The sequence below is a fragment of the Drosophila subpulchrella genome, unplaced genomic scaffold (assembly GCF_014743375.2).
Source record: "Drosophila subpulchrella strain 33 F10 #4 breed RU33 unplaced genomic scaffold, RU_Dsub_v1.1 Primary Assembly Seq354, whole genome shotgun sequence".
NCBI lineage: Eukaryota > Metazoa > Arthropoda > Insecta > Diptera > Drosophilidae > Drosophila > Drosophila subpulchrella.
In genome coordinates, this window is record NW_023665577.1 from 8625187 (window position 1) to 8635969 (window position 10783).

The window sequence follows — 10783 nt, forward strand, 5'->3', positions numbered from 1 at the left end:
AGTTTCCGAGATCTCAGCGGTCATTACGGACAGACGGACATGGCTCGATCGACCCGCCTGGTGATCTTGATCAAGAATATATACACTGTTCCGACGAATCTACTAGTAGTATGGTAGCGTATTTAACTCTACGAGTAACGCGTATAAAAAGACGGGTATGTCTATATCGACACGTCTAGTGGTTCTGATCAAGAGTCTGTCTTTCACTGCGTTGCAAGCTTTTGACTTAATTTAAAAAGCCCTATGCAAGGGTATACAAATTTGCGCTTGCTGCCTGCCAGTGAAATGTATTATCACAGGTTAAAGGAAATCGGGCATTTCATAAGCGGGGCGCCCGACTTTACCGTTCTTTCTTTTTGCATCCAAAGTAGTGTCTTGAAAATGTTCCACTTGTCCATTTTACCTTGCATTTTCGCCAGTTGAGGAATGTGGACTTTGCCTTTGCCTTTGCCGGTGCATGGTGCTAGTTTATTCACCGGCGCTGTGCATAAATACATAATTTGCAATGTAAGCGCGGCTCGGCCACAAACATGAGCCGAGACGAAGCCCGGCCAGGCCATCTTTGATCGGCGGAGTGGAGCGCTGCGTCAGTTGTATTTCTGGCACGCTGGCCAACGGTTCACGAAGCGGCTTGTGTCTGCCGCCGGGCTCTCGACCACTCTCGCGCCGCATCTGGCATTGTGCCTGTGATAAGCCCAAGCCCTTTCCGCGGCGACTGCGAACGACACTGATCACTGGTCACTGGTCACTGGACACCCGTACCCGATACTCCGTGCGCGATACCGGACTCCCGACTCCCGATTCCCGATACTTGATTCCCCGCCGCCCAGTAGGTGCAGGGCGTGATTCACAGTTAAGCCTTATAATCGTTTTACTCGTGCGCGCACTGATCGATTCCACTTCGTCGAGTCGCCGAAGTTCCGAAATTGACGGTTGTCGCCACCGCCGCCTGATAAGGTTCAGACGCACATCCGACCAGCCGTCAGTTGGCTTAAAAGCGTGCGAGGCGGAGCATCGCGTAAACGGAACCAGCCGATCGATCGACCCAGTTGCCAAATAACCGATTACCGATTAGCCAAGCGGCGAAACCCATGCTGATTGACCAAGTGAGTGCCCCCAGTGTGCGGTGTGTGTGTGCTGGCCTTGCCGAGTGACTGTGATTAGATAACGAACACCCTCCTAATTAGAAACCCAAGCAAGTGCTGGGTCCAAAGAGCCAGTGTTCCAGCGCTGGCCAGCGAAACTCCAGTCGAAAACAAAATAAATAAATGCGAGCGGGCGAAGAGGCAGGCGAGTTGAACACTGACAAAAAAGGAGGCAGGTGCGTGGCCCAATCTAATGAACCTCGGTTGTATAACCGCCCCCAGTGGGTTCCGAAACGTGACGGGACTACTCCCACCGATTCGCAAACGCAAGTTGATAAAAACTGCTCACTTTTGGCCGGCTTATCGCCGAATCCAATTAGCCGATCGCCCAGATGGATCTGGGCAAACTGGGTCTGCGGCCCACTGATAAGGGGACAGCATGCCGACTCATTCCCCCTGATTGTCGGGGCTATCATTGTGGGGCTATCTCTACCTTGCGGGAGATTAAAACGCTGGCCCATGACTCACTGATTGGCTCGACTCCTTGCTCATCGTGGGCCACGCTTATCACCCCGGAATGCGTCACCCGCGCTTCTGCCGAGGAGCGTTTGTCCGCAGCCACCGGCGCTCCGGCGCATCGATTTTCCACTTAATTAGGTTTTCTATGCGGGCGAGTGCCACGGAAAACCCGGTCATCGCCGGGAAATCTACATACAGACGCCCCGGGATGACCGGCGATAAAATCAGCAAACTCATCAAACTATTTACGCCGTTTTGCCGTTCCGTAGCTGCAGGGCTGGTTGCGCTGGCCCGGGGGAGGAGCCGCTCTAATTGATTTCAGAAATGCAAGCTACTGCAGAGCCAATCCGTGTGGGCAATGGCGTGCAGGCACCAGCCCCGAACTCCCAAGCCCCCACAGTCCAGTCTGCTGGCACGGCCTTGAGGGCTGGGCGGCGGGTGGGCAGCCAATGGGGCCGGAAGAGCAACAGGCGGCTCTGGAGCTCGCTGTTTACTCGGCACCAAACCAGGCGACACTTGGAAGGGCGTGTGCCCGAACACAGGTTCCCGCTTGTTTGTTTGTTTGCCGATCCATGCTTGCCGTATCTTGCATCTTCTGGGCCCTCGTCGAGTGGCTTACATAACTGAGGGCGCCGCCTCCCATTCCAGCTAGCCAGCTGATGTCTGGTGGCTGTTGTGCTGTGGCCCATCCCTCGGCGGAAGCGTCATCGCAAGGGTTTCATAATTTATGCAAATCTCACAGCGAAATCGCAACCCAGCCGCCCGCAGTCGTCGCACCTCGCGGATGCTGTGCCTCCGGGCGAGGCCGCCTGGCAAAGCGTGCCACTGACCCACACAGCGAGCAGCCCAACACCAACAACCACTCACCGGTTGCGACAGCCGCGAATTTCGCGCTGGCTGAGGCAACGCAGCGGCAGCGGCAGCGGCAATAAAGCGGCACATTTTTGTCAACGGTTATTGAGCCAGTTGCACAACTCTTACGTGTCCATCGGCACCGTCATCGCCATCGCCATCACCATCACCATGGCCAGTTTATTGTTCATGACATTCAAAAAACAACCTGAATTGGCCGCAACTTACCCGTTCAAATGCCTTTGGCTGGCCAGCGGTGGGAAGCATCTGGAAAGATGTGTCTGAACTCATGGTCCATATAGAGTCTCACAAAGTTACAAGTAACCGTGATAGTTTTTGCTTTCCATTACTAAAATAACATTTTATTTATTTATTTGCCAATTAAATAAGAACTTTATCATATCACATAGTTGATCAACCCCAAAAGATAAAGTCGGGACTTGAGAGACCGCAAAGCAAATCTAAAGGCCCTCACATATCGAACTCAAAAATGTATTAACGGTCGGTTTTCTAAAACTGAAAGTAACATTTTCTATCGTAATATTCTTACTCTGATTTATCGCATACTCTTTGCAGTAGAACATTAACAGTCGGAAAAATGTATTATATATATATATATATAATATAACTAAACAAAAAATTCCACCTGTCCCATCGACGAGTTTGTCTCGGCTTTCGCTGGATGTCGTTCGATGCCCCGTCCGGCAAATCAATTGAAATTCATAAGACTGTGCGGCGAGAACCAGAAACTGGCCGCTACGGTGGAGTGCTTGAACTCGCTGAACCCGCGATAAGATCGAAGTCGGAATGGGTTGCGCCCACTGTGCTGGAATATGGAATCCGCTCGGCCGGTACAAAGTGCAGTCTTTGTCCAGTTAGCGGCATCTTAATTGCTCCGGCCAGCAAATAGCAGCTCGCATTGTGCAAGTGGCCAAGTCACGCCCCTCATTACCGCCTCCGCTGGGCCGCCGTGCCTGTCTATAATTTCCTGATCTGAAGTGTTGATTAACGGGCGAATTGTTAATTGCATGAATCTCACTTTTTAATGTGTTTTGCCTCTAATGCATTGGCAATTACACTGTCGTGTGCTTAGCATATTGGCTACACTAAGATATAGGTATATATAATCCCACTCGCCGACTGGCGTTCCGCGAAATACGACAGGTTCAGCGCTATTACCCTTTGGAAATTTTAGGGGTCATAAGTTGGCTGTGACTTAAACACAGCTTAGGCATCAGTTATTTAAATTCCTCAAATATGCATACCATTTAGTAAACATCACTATTTAATTTCCATTACAGTTCGGCTTTGAACCATAAGTTAGACCGATTCTATTGCTAGCATCACAGAACCAACAAAAATACGAGACAACAAAATGGCAATCATACTGCAAGAAGCCCAGGAGTGGTATCGGGACCTCATGGACAATAAGAGCGGTACGGCCGATACAGGAAATTTGAGTTAGAACTCTTAAAATAGCGTTCATATTTTCCAGATCCTCGCGTGAACAACTTTTTTCTGCTATCCTCGCCACTGCCCACACTCGCTATGTGCATATTCTATGCCTACTTCAGTAAATCTCTGGGACCAAGGCTTATGGCCAAACGAAAACCAATGGAGCTGCGATCTGTGTTAGTCATTTACAACGCAATACAGACGATATTTAGCGCGTGGATTTTCTATGAGGTAAGTAGCTCCTGCCGCTTCTTGGCCCTGTTCTTAGTTCAATCCGCCTTTGTTCCATTGCAGTACTTAATGAGCGGATGGTGGGGTCATTACAGCTTAAAATGCCAGCCCGTGGACTACAGCACTAGTGGCCTGGCTATGCGGGTAAATTCGCCCCAAGGATTGTCCTGAGAAAGTAAACTTAAATTCTATTCCGAATAGATGGTGAACATTTGCTGGTGGTACTACATATCGAAGTTCACAGAGTTCTTTGACACACTCTTCTTCATTCTGCGAAAGAAGAACGAGCACGTCTCTACACTTCACGTCATTCATCACGGCTGCATGCCCTTCTCTGTCTGGATGGGTCTTAAGTTTGCACCTGGTACGTATTACCATCGCGACTGAGGGATAGCAAATCCACAACTCATTAATTTATTCATCTGCAGGCGGTCACAGCACATTCTTTGCCCTCCTCAACTCGTTCGTGCATATTGTGATGTATTTCTACTACATGATTGCCGCCATGGGTCCGAAATACCAAAAGTTCATTTGGTGGAAGAAGTATCTGACCACCTTCCAAATGGTAGGCCTAAATACCCCCTTCTGCCTGGCAGACCTCTAATTTTCCCTTGTCTCTCAGGTTCAATTCGTGGCCATTTTCACGCACCAGTTCCAGCTTCTGTTCCGCGAGTGTGACTACCCCAAGGGCTTCATGGTTTGGATAGGACTACACGGCGTGATGTTCCTATTCCTCTTCTCCGACTTCTACAAAGCCAAATATCTCAACGCAGCTCGACGGCGCCGGCAAGCGGTCAAGGCCAATGGGCATGCCAATGGCCTGCATTCAAATGGGCACAGCAAGCATGTCGGAGAGGGGGACACCCTGGTCGCCAACGGCAGCAATACGGGGGCTTGCATGGTAGGTCATCGCGTCACCGCGGACCTGCCGCGAGATTGGAGGACCTTAGGGCAGCCCTTGAGTGCCATTAGTAGGGGCTGCGCAAACATATTTACTTGACTTACCCAAGGCCCTGACGACTCGACTCAACCAAGATGCGAAATCGGAAGAGTCGAGGCGGTGTGGGCAGTTGTATCATCATAGCTTTGTTGATCAACTTAAAATTCTAACTAGCTAAGTTAAGCAAACAGCACTTGCGAACTCTCGGCACAGGCGGGGGACGTTTCAATTAGCGCTCACATGTGAAGCCGGATGCGAAGGCCCAGGTCCGATCTCAGCCCCAATCCCAATCTGCTGCCCATTAGAAAAGCACACAAATGAATGAGCATTTGCTGGCGGCACACACGTGCCATCGTCCATTGGAGTCTGAACCCGAACTCATTGAGCTATCTGTTTTCTCTTTCCAGCCTGTGATGGAGGACGAGTATGTCAAGAGCAACGGGCATGCGAATGGTGCCTACAAGGACGGCTTTTTCAAGGAGGGTGTGTTATCCAACAACGATGCCATCTTCAACCCGGACAGCAGTAGTTCTAGTCTGCACCAGCGCAAAGTCAAATAACTACTGATTAGGTGTACTACGATGATATTCATTATGTTTATGTTAAGTGTTTAGCGTGTAACTGAACCCGATTGAAGAACAAGTCAAACAAGAAACTTGGCAGAAGTAGCAGATGCAGTATGACAATTGGCACCACAGCAAGGCAACATCAGGAGAACTCGGTTTTTGAATTGTTTTTAGTAATTTATATTTTAAATACGAATAATACATAAAATCAGTTATGTCGAAAGTCATTCGGATGAGCCGAATCTTACCGAACAAACGCCACCTATGCCCACCCACCCGAACCGTCAACTAAAGCTAAGTAGGAGAAGCGGCAGCACAAACTAAGAGATAATTGAACCCTTTTATAAACATTTTCTACGGCACCAGTTTACAAGTCTCTTTTGAAACACAGATACAATCACTCATACGCAGAGAAAAGTTATTTTTTGAACGATATTTATATAGCCATTGAAGCGTGTTCTAAACTAGCGTCACATACAGTTTACCATTTTAAGTGTAGCTTACTGCATACAAAAACCTGCAAAAATGCATACATACTCACTCTAGGTGTAGACTTTTTATGGCAATTTTTGATAACAAATCGAGACGTTATGATAAACGATAGCTAAACATGCTCTCTTAAGTCTGCTTTAAACTTAAACAACACGTTATACTATTTGTAGCTTGTTTTGTATAATGAGAGGACCGCAAGTTTGTTGGAATTCATTGCAGAGGTCTAATAGTAAAAGTTATATATATATTGTAGCTAGCTAGCCAATTGCAAAGTGTAACACGACCCAGACCTCTCCATAGCCTTACTAGGCTTTAAATTTTAAATTTAAATTTAAATTTTAAAGTTTAAATCAATTTAACGGACGACCGGACGAAAAAACACTATAGGTAGGCAAAACAGAGCAACAAAGAACACATGGAAATAAAGCTTTTATACTGTAAGTGCAAAACGGCTTAAGGAGCAGACAATCAGTTTAGGCGTTGATTGTCAACAAATAGAAGAATCTAAACAAAAGTTGTCAACAATTCACATTTCATTGAACCTCGTTTGGTGTGGCTCATATAAGATACTTTATTACTACTTATACAATATCCCTTTGTTCCCACTTTTGGTTTGAAGTTGTTAAACGGTTTTATTTCAGAGATGTGAGAAGTATTTCTGACGAATTATTTGTAAGTGTAATTCTGTCTGTTAACCTGTGCGTATTGGTTTCATTGTTAAGTTATGTGGTTAAAGCTGACAAGTTCAAAAACTATGGAAAACCTGAATAAAGCTTATTAATTTATACTAAAACTCCAAGAAAATATTTTTATAACGCTGACGGACAATTTCCATTTTGGTTTGGAATGCGGGAAAAATTGTTGTCATCCTTGGGAGAGTCTCACAAAATTATACAATTATTTTATTACTTAAGAACATAGTGTACACGGTAAATGTTAATAAACTAGTACATTTGTCCAGATGTTTTAAGTGTTTAAAAGGTCTTGGCAGTTGTGGCAAAAGGCACGTTTTGTAAACTCTAGTGGGGTTGGAAATTGCAATGCAACAAGTTTGTTTCAGAGTTTAACAACGCTTCTTTCTACCCCCGGAAAGACCCACATAGGGTCTTATACAATTATCCACTTATATCTTTTGATTCATTTTTAGATAGGGGTGTATCTTGCCTGAATGTGGGCAGCAGATTTTGTAGTGAATCATAACACAACAAAAGGGGGTCCATTTAAAAGGTTCGAAAAACACCTTTTTGAAATATCTTTCTGAATAAAAAAACAAGAAAGGAATTAGCTTTCTTCGCCAAACCGAAAGCTATATCGGAAGCTATATAATATAGTAGTCCCATTTTAACTAAATTAAATTTGTATATGGGCATTTTCAGGGGTACGCACTTAGTGCAAATAAAAAAAGAAAATAAACGTTTTCTGAATTTTTTTTTGCTATTCGATAGCATTTTGTTAGCTCTTAGCTTAGTGTAAATGATGGGATTTATTGAGCTATCATTTTCATAATATTGGCAAAAAACATGCGGTCGCGAACGTACACAAAATGGAAATCGACTTTGGCTTTATCTAGTAAAATGCAAATATCTACGAATTGGGACGGAACACTCTAAAGCAATAACTTTACTTTTAAAATGGATTCATGCAGCTTTCATTCGAGACTTTTCCTAAGGAAATATCTCCATTTGTTTTTTTTTTATTGAATTAAGTACCGGTCGCGAACGTACGATTTTTCCATGTTGTTTAATTAATAGTTAATTGAAAATTTTTTTGCTCTTTTTGGATTTTAATCTTTTTATTAGATTGCAATAAAGAGATTTGGTAGAAAAAGTTCAAACAAATCATATGTTTTCCTTGCGAAATAATTAATCATAAAAATGCCTTTAAAAGTAGCTAAAAATGAAAAAAGTGAATTTTTTCAGTTTTCAGGGAAATTTCTTCAACAAAACAAATGAAATATGCTTTGGTTCCACTGTATTATGAAAATATGGCCATTAATTTGTGAAAATACGCAAAAAATTCGATGATTTTGAAGATTTTTTTGTTTTGGTCCTGGCTGACCATTTTTCGGATTTGCCCATATATGCTGTATACCGGAGTAGAAGAAAATATGATCAAAAATATCGAAGATATAATTATTGTCCTATATTAGCTATATGAAAAGGTCGGTCGATTTTTTTAAATTAGATTCGAAATTCTGATATTTAAAAAAAATTTAAGTGTAAGGAAACATGTCAAAAAAACATTTTAATTTTTAAAAGTTTTTAAAAATATTTTTTGATTTTTCCTGTTGGAACTATAAAATATAGTTGTCCGATCCGGATCGTTCCGCCTTTTAGGTCAATCGATAGGTATTGACGAAACTAATACATATGTGGGCGATAGAGGGGGCAACGGAATCTAGTTTTCGAGATATTGGCGTTCATATTTACGTTTTTTTGAAGTTTGTGGTTGGTTTGTGGTCGTGGCATACTTTTTGGGTCAGTCGATAGGTATTGACGAGACTAATTAATTTCACTTAAAATTTTATTTTTAACATGAACATTGCGGGCGCGACAAATTTGCGCGGTTTGTGGGCGTTAGAGGGGGAGTGGCATGTTTGCGTAACAAACGTGAGCTGCGTACAAAGCTACGGAATCGAAATATGAAATCCCAATTCTCTGTTTTTAATAGTTTCCGAGATATCCGTTAAAGTGGACGTGGCAAACTTTTTTTTTTGTCAACCGATAGGTATTGTGAACAATAAATTTAAATTTTATAGTATTTCAGCTTATATAGTTTCCAAGATAACAGCGTTCATACGGATAGATCGACTCGGCTAGTGATTTTGATCAAGAATATATGTACTTTATGGGGTTTACCTATTACATATTTTCCGACGAATCTAGTATACCCTTTTAATCTACGAGGTAGGGGTATAAATATTGAAAATGAGAGTTGGGCGCGTCCTTAAAATTAAGCGCGTTCAAAAGTTATTAAGCATCTAAAACAGCGGTCGACACGGATTACAATGTCATTTTCTATTCCCTATGCCTTCAATCATGGCACGCTGCTGACCCGAACAGTCGCCAGCTAGCGGCCACAACTTTTGTTACTTTTTAATAAAATTTTAAATTTTAAAAAATTTTAAAAACTTCTGATATCAAACAAAAACACAGCTTAAAAAGGTAAAACAAGGAAGGACGCTAAAGTCGAGTGCCTCGACTATCAGATACCATTTACTCAGTTAAATGGACCAAAAGGGAGAAATACAAGCAGCAAAGCGAGATTGTAAGGAGCCACCTACTCGCGATTTCAAACTTTTTTAGACTCGATCGATAGGTTTTGGCGAGACCATCCCATTTCAGCTAACATTTTTATTCTAGCATCAAAACTGTAGGCGCCACAGTTTTAGGCGGTTTGTGGGCGTTGGAGTGGGCGTGGAAAATTTTTTTTGGTGAATCGATAGGTATTGACAAAACCAATATATAGATAACATATTTTTCTAGCAATAAAACTGTAGGAGCCACAGTTTTGTGGAGTTTGTAGGATTATAAAAAAAGTGACGATCGCACCTTCTACATACAAAAGTACTGATCTCAACTTTTGTGACGGAAAATGATGTTGTATTCGTCAAAATAAATATTTTATCTAAAATTTACGCAATAGGCACGTTAGAATAAAAAATACCCGTGTGGGGTACTTATAATATCCAACCGAAAAAGCTCATAACAATGCAGTTTGCCACTGGTTTAACATAGAAATTGGCAATTACTTAATATACTAATTATGGGCAAACAAAGCTCACCAGTAGGTGGCGTCAGCTGGGCTGCGAGGGTTAATATTTGACAGGCACTTGACCTTGTCGGCTCTGGACACTAACCGCAGCAGTTAGAGGAGGCGGGATGTTAGCCAAGTTGACATAACTAAATGCATCGTAATGCACGAGGAGATTGGCTGTCGTATTTAGAGCTACGACGGAGCTTCTCGAGGGCACTCAAGCTGTTGTTGGGTAATTCTCTGTTCACTTTGGCACGCGCCCTTGTGCAGTGGTCAAGAATTGCAGTCTGATTAATTCTATTATGTCGTGTGATAATCTTTTTTTGCTCTACATTGCGAAGATATTGAAACCTACCCCAGAGCCTGACTACGGCTCGGCAGAAATTTTTCAATCCGATTGAACTGTAGTAAAACTTAAATACCGGGTCACTTAACATTTTGCACACAAGAACGGATTTTTAAAATACAAACGGTTTCAGTACTGGAATTTAAGCTGAAGGCGAAACTGATGAAAATTCGACATTCGGCTTCAGAAATCGCTCATTTGATTTGAATTATGTAGGTAGTTTGAATACAGATTCTAGGAGCCCTAGGTTCCGCAAGTTTGTTTCACTGATATGCCACGCCCACGCTAACGCCAGACAGACATAGCTAGTGTTCCTGATCAAGAATATATATACACAGAGAAAACTATCTAAGAACATTGTTCTTGAATCGAGAACATTGTTCTTGAATTGAGAACATTGTTTTTGAATTGAGAACATTCGTTCTTAAAAACCGTGTAAGTACATTTTGGTATCAATATAAGAACGAGAGAGAAGAAAAAAGTTAAATTGAGTTAATTTAACATCTTTTTGATGAGTATACACCAACGACTGAACTAATAG

At 43.0% G+C, this 10783-nt stretch overlaps 1 protein-coding gene across 1 annotated transcript; it reads left to right on the plus strand.

Moving 5' to 3' along the window:
* Positions 1 to 594: 594 nt before the first annotated feature.
* Positions 595 to 5642, plus strand: LOC119559879 (elongation of very long chain fatty acids protein). Its single transcript, XM_037873015.1, has 8 exons — positions 595 to 1106; positions 3758 to 3892; positions 3952 to 4142; positions 4206 to 4286; positions 4344 to 4506; positions 4571 to 4707; positions 4765 to 5043; positions 5490 to 5642. Exons 2-8 carry the CDS (start codon positions 3832 to 3834, stop codon positions 5640 to 5642), a joined length of 1065 nt encoding a protein of 354 aa, XP_037728943.1. The 5' UTR covers positions 595 to 1106; positions 3758 to 3831.
* The last annotated feature ends 5141 nt before the right edge of the window (positions 5643 to 10783 follow it).

Bases quoted from the DNA above. Each gene is read 5' to 3' on its own strand.
- LOC119559879 (XM_037873015.1), top strand. From the start codon at position 3,832: ATGGCAATCATACTGCAAGAAGCCCAGGAGTGGTATCGGGACCTCATG. The intron at 4,708-4,764 runs GTAGGCCTAAAT...CTTGTCTCTCAG, and splicing joins ATCTGACCACCTTCCAAATG to GTTCAATTCGTGGCCATTTT. The intron at 5,044-5,489 runs GTAGGTCATCGC...TTCTCTTTCCAG, and splicing joins GCAATACGGGGGCTTGCATG to CCTGTGATGGAGGACGAGTA.